Below are 6,165 nucleotides of genomic sequence, written 5' to 3' on the forward strand. Positions count from 1 at the left end.
AACGGGAAAAATAGCGCAGTTATTCCCGCCTCCGCCTCCTCCTCTCTCTCCTCCCCGGCCAGCCAGGAGCCACGTCACCGTCACCCAGCGCTGGCTCGGGGCTGCTCGGGAGGCTCAGCCTGGGGCTCTCCGGGGGACAAACCACAACTTTTGGCCTGGAGCAGGGAGAGAAAGGCCCTGGGGTTGGGAAGAGAGAAAACTCACCTCGGGGGAAAAGTGAGCAAGAGAGACGTCCAGCTTGAGTGCCTGCAAGGGGAAAAGTGCTTGCGGAGAGGGGTGAGGGGAGCCTGAACTTTTCTCTCCCAGAAGAGAGGGATCCATACTCGGGGAAAAAAGGAAAGTTGAGCTGGAGGAGAGTGTCCGCTTGGACGAGGATCAGCGGTGAAACACTCCCTGCCCGCGCTCTCCCCGCCTGCAGAAAGCACCTCGGTCCCTTTGCCCCGGAGGGGCTCCCCCAGCGCCATGAACGTCTTCCGCATCCTGGGGGACATCTCCCACTTGCTGGCCATCATCATCCTCCTGGTGAAGATGCAAAAGTCCAAGTCCTGCGCTGGTGAGTGCTTCTGTACCCCAGGGAAGGAGGGGGGGCTCTTCTCAGTGAGAGGTGCAAGTGAAATGGGTGCCAAAACGGCTAGCAACAGCCCATGCAAGCTGGCAGCCCTCCCCAGTGGACTCACTGAGGGAAGTCATCCTCCTCTGGGAGGTCTCCCTGGCAGGAGAAGAGGGCTGCGGTGGAAGGATGTGATGTGGCAAGGCGCACGGCCTCACACAGGTGTTGGTGGCGGGGCAGTGAAGGGACGGGAAGGGCAGCAAGGCCAGAGGGAGGTGGAAAATGAGTGTGAAAAGGTGTGGCAGCACCAAAACCGGTGACCTCGAGAGAAAGGTGCTGTAGGGCAGCCAGCGGGTGGGCAGGTACCAGAGGCTTCCCCGGCCCTGTGTGAGGAGATCAGGGCAGCAGCTTCCCAGAGGACTTTGCTCAGAGTTCGTAGTTTCTTCCCCAAGAGGCCGTGGGGCCGAGCTGCGGCACCACGGCCACTGTCACAGGTAGAGAAATGGGTGGGTGTGACTGCATCTCCCTGCCAGCAGTGACAAAGCTCCATCAGGGCCCCTGGGCTCCCTGATCCCTGGTGTAGCAGATGTCATGTCATACAACCCATCGCCGAGGTGAGCAGGCGAGGGAGAGGCAAGGGAGGGGAGGGAAGAGAAGGGCATTTTGATGACAGTAAGAATTGAATTGGCCAAAGAAGTGGAGCTGCCCACCAAGTGCCAGCCCCTACAACCCAAGGCCAGGCTCAGGAGTGTCATCAGGAGCCTGCCTTGTTACTTGGAAGACTCTGGCCAGTCCTGGGGTAGGTCTAGAACTGCCACAGCACCTGCGTGCCAGAGCAGGCTCACAAAGCAACACGCACGTATACAAACACTTCCAAAGGCATAAGGGGGGACCACCATCCTAAGGGTCTTTCCTCTCACCTGCCTTACCTTCCTTTCTTCTCCCTGCCACGCAGGTATCTCTGGGAAGAGTCAGATTCTTTTCGCCCTTGTCTTCACAACGCGCTATCTGGACCTGTTCACCACCTTCTTCTCTGTCTATAACACTGTGATGAAGGTAAGGAGAGAGCAGGGCAGAGGCAGAGGTTCCCCTCAGCTCGTCGCGGTTTCTCGGGCAGGGGAGGGTACGTGGTCACTAAGTTTTTCAGTCAGAAGGAAGAAGGAGCAATTCCATTTTCTTCACCTGTCACCCACGCTACAGGGGGTTATACACAGGAAAGGTGAATAAAGATGCTTCTTTTGGTGTCACTGGCCCTTCGCTGGCCAAAAAAACCACCTCCCCACAGGCAGTGAGTGAGCTGAGCCCACCACATTTAGTACCACCAAAACCAGAGAGGTCAGGAATCAAGCCTGGGCGCCCTTGCACAGCAAGAGCATTAACCAAAGTCTACCACCAAACCAGCCTCTTCACACAGAGCCTTAGAGGGCTCAAACAAGTGTGATTCTCATGGCTGGGCAATCTTCAGTTAGCCGCTAGAGTATCTCCAGCAGAAATCAATTCACAAGCCAGTACAGAAGAAGCGTTCACCACCATCTCACCTTGGCACAGCCCCACCAGAACCAGGTTAACAGGTCTTTACTTTGGCAAAGCCATCTTCTCTTCAAGCACAGAAGGTGCAATTACAGGTAAGGTCTTTCTGCCTCCCTTCCCTCCTCTAGGTAATTTTTTTGATATGCGCCTATGTCACTGTGTACATGATCTACGTGAAATTCCGGAAAACGTTTGACAGCGAGAATGACTCCTTTCGCCTTGAATTCCTGCTGGTCCCTGTCACAGGCCTGTCGTTTCTGGAGAACTACAGCTTCACCCCCTTGGAGGTAAGGAAAACATGGGGCAGGAGAGGGGAGGGGAAGCAGCAGCCTGACACCAGGCCGCAGAGTTAGCAGCACATTGAATGGCTGAGGATTTTAACAGCAAAAGCAGGCAGGAAAGGCAAGGCGGGCTGGCTCTGAAGACCCCACCATCTACAGAGCAGCTCAGCGCCGTCTTCTCCCAGTCCCAGCACAGCAGGCTCATCTCCCCCGACACCAGCAGCACTACTCATCAGCGCTCTCCCAAATGAAAACCTTTGGCTCCTAACACGTGTTAAGCAGCACCAAGACTCTCCATTGCCTTCGTTTTGTGTCTCACAGATACTCTGGACCTTCTCCATCTACCTGGAGTCCGTGGCTATCCTTCCCCAGCTCTTCATGATCAGCAAGACGGGGGAAGCAGAGACCATCACGACACACTACCTTTTCTTCCTGGGCCTCTATCGTGCTCTCTACATTGCCAACTGGGTCTGGCGCTACTACACAGAGAATTTCTACGACCAGATTGCTGTAGTTTCTGGAGTGGTACAAACCATCTTCTACTGTGACTTCTTCTATCTCTATGTTACCAAAGGTAGGTGAAGGGGTTGGTATAAATCCAAAATGTTCATTCAGCACTCCTGCAACGTATGGTGGAGCTGCAGCTCGCCATACATGAACCCTCATACAACTTTATTCTTCGCTGTATTTGCGATGCACATTTTCCACCTAAAATGCATTTTAAAAAGCCTAGTTGTTGAACTAAAGTGAGTATCTTCACTCACAAGGCTCCAGACATGCATGAGAAACAAAGTAGAAATTACCCCAAAGCTAAGTTTGGTTTAACCTCACTTCGGGAAGTTAACAATTGAGATATATTCAATTCTACGCACATTTTGAAAGATTATGAATCACGCAGAAACACTTGGGGAGGGGGGGGAGTGTGGAAATAACTGTAGGCAGATTATGTACCTCAGAAAGCAACTGCAGACATATGGAGAGATTATTAAGCCTACTTTTTCTTTTGACGGAAGAGATGTAATGTTCCCAAAAACTTATTCTGTAGGAAGACAGGCATCTGCACGGACAAGACATCTCTGTTTCCCCAAATCAGGTACCCCTTCCACTTCAGCTTTGGTAAACGGCTGCAGATCAGAGCTACCAAGGGCATCAAGGGCATTAAATCTGGTAGAACACACTACAGTTTGCTGAGGCTGAAGTATGCTTTAAAGCACTTTTCTGTTGAGGAGGGTGGAATTTGATGAAATCTAGCTGAGCAAACAATATTTTCTTCCTCCTTCACGTTCCCAAACCAGCCTGCCAAAAGCAGCAGTGACAGCCTGTGCTTGAGGGATGGATCTTTGGTGGCTTCATGCAATCTACCTGCTGACAGAGAGGTGACAGGAGCACTGAGCAGGTGGCTGGCCTTGGCAGATTAAGACTTCCTTCTGTCATTAAAACATTTTTGTAGCCAGAAAAGTACTTTGTGAAACTGCCATCAAGGTGCTCCACATCAATTCCTTTTTATTTTTTTTAACTAATTCCTGTTTTAGCTTCACTCGATTAACGTATCCCATGTCCCTCTGTATTTTGTCAGAAATCCATACCCTTTGTGGTTGCGGATTGTGGAACAAAAGGGGGAAAAAAACAACTGCTGGCTTTCAGTCTCACATCGCTAGTGATAAAGCTGCAAAATTTAGATGATACGGGAGGCAGAAGAAAAAAACATTAAACCCTGGGACATCACAGCAGGAACAGAATTGCCTATTATATTTTTTTTGTTGTTAATTTTGCACAAACGTTCTGGATCATGAGAAAAGGTGACTGAAGATATGCAAATGCTTTGCAGACATTTATGAAAGCCAGCAACATTATAGCAGGTTGCATCTCTTGCAAAAAACCCCATCTTTTCAAAACATTTCTAACACAGACGAGCTCAGACAAAAGGGCAGCGATGCTGAGAAAAAAAGGCAAAGAGGCGTTACATAAAGCAATGTATTTAATAAGACTTCAGAGCCTATACCAAAGCATTATAAAGGGATTTTTATAGAACGTAACTTCTCTTTATCTTGTTTTCAAAACTAGATGAGCTCCTTTCTGTTTAACACAGGGACCTGAAATATATTCTGAGGAAGCTTTCAGCTCCCAAAAGCTTCTGTTTGGCAGAACAGCTGAGGTTGGGAGCAACTGAGGAGGATCATCTAAGCCACTCTCTGCTCCCAGCAGGGTCACCCAGAGCAGGTTCTTCAAGGTCCTATCCAGTCAGGTTTTGAGGAGCTCCAGAATGGAGGCACCACAGCCTCTCTGAGCAACTCGTGCCCATGTCTGATCACCCTCACTGTCAACATTTTCTCTTAAGTGGAATTTCCCATTGGCCCATCACTGGTCACCACTGAGCAGTCTGGCTCCGTCTCCTTTACTCCCGCCCTCATGCACTTATACACATGGAGAAGATCCCCCTCAGTCTTCTCCAGGCTGAGTGCTCAGCTCTCACATCAGATACTTCAGTCCCTTCATCATCCCCGTGGTCCTTCTGGACTTGCTCCAACATGTCCCTCTCTCTTGGACTGGAGAGCCCAGAGCTGGACCCATCGCTCTGGCTGTGGCCTCACCAGGGCTAAGCAGAGCTGAAGGACAATCTCCCTCAACCCACCAGCGATGCAGCTCAAGAAGCTGTTTGCATTCTTTGCCATGAGGGCACAGTCATGGCTCACCTTCAACTTGGTGTCCGCCAGCACACCCAGGGCCTCTTCTGCCAAGCCGCTTTCCAGCTGGGCAGCGCCCAGCAGGTACTGGTGCATGGGATTGCTCCAGCCCAGGAGTGGGATGTGACATTTCTCTTTGCTGACCTTCATGAGGTCCCCACCAGCACATTTCTCCAGCCTGGCACGGTCCCTCTGATCCCATCAGCCACTCCCCCTCGCTGTGCATCATCAGCAAATCACTAAGGGCGTACTCTGCCCTTTCCTCTGGCACTGAACAAAGACCTTGAGTAGTACTGGACCCAGCTCCCCACTGCCCCCACCAGTACCAGGCCACCAGCTTGGACTCCACACCACTAACCACCACATGGCCAGGGCAGACAGTTCCCATCCACCTCACCCAAGCCTACAGGCTCCTGGTATTTCCAAGAAGCTGCCCCCATCCCAGCTTTTTATTGGACGGAGTGGGGAAGGCTCAGGGGGTTCAGCCACAGATCATTTATTCAGGTCAAGTTCTCTATTCAAAGGAGCAAGGGGCAGAAAGCAGTGGGGGTAAAACAGCAGACTCCACTTGACATCATTAAGAAAATATGGGGAATTTAAGAGGGTTCACACATGACAGAGTAACCATGGAAGAGGAAACAAGAACCTTTTCCTTCAGCATGATGAAGAAAAAATAGATTTGGGGTGTTTGCCCCCTTAGAAGCAATTTTGTAGTGGTTATCTCCCATCAAGGATCACATAAACCCTTTCCTTTTCTCCAGGTTCCTTAATTTTACCCTTCTCACTAAAGATGCTCCTTCCACAACGAGCACGATTCTCCAGAGCTTAGTGTACAGTCATAACAAAGGACAAGCAGCTGTGACCCCGAGAGAGCACAGCTCTGCTTCTACCAGCTACAGCAGCACACAGAGGATGCCTGAGAAGGTCCATTCCACAGCTGTAATTTCACTGCCATTTGCAAACATAGCAACCTGCTACCTAGCGCTATAAATAACAAGTTCAGAAAAACACTTGTTGAAACAATGGAACAGTTTAATTATCCCAAGTTCATTCATTACCTTCTCTTTCTCTTTGCACAGTCCTGAAGGGCAAGAAGCTAAGTCTTCCCATGCCTGTTTGA

General features: G+C 50.5%; 1 protein-coding gene across 1 annotated transcript; it reads left to right on the top strand.

The window, feature by feature from the left end:
- Positions 1 to 383: 383 nt before the first annotated feature.
- Positions 384 to 6,165, top strand: KDELR3 (KDEL endoplasmic reticulum protein retention receptor 3; the record flags this gene model as incomplete). Its single annotated transcript, XM_080363973.1, has 5 exons — positions 384 to 553; positions 1,506 to 1,606; positions 2,209 to 2,367; positions 2,683 to 2,935; positions 6,125 to 6,165. The coding sequence occupies exons 1-5, from the start codon at positions 463 to 465 to the stop codon at positions 6,163 to 6,165; spliced, it is 645 nt and encodes a 214-aa protein (XP_080220099.1). The 5' UTR covers positions 384 to 462.

Source organism: Nesoenas mayeri (genome assembly GCF_963082525.1).
Source record: "Nesoenas mayeri genome assembly, chromosome: 1".
Lineage (NCBI taxonomy): Eukaryota > Metazoa > Chordata > Aves > Columbiformes > Columbidae > Nesoenas > Nesoenas mayeri.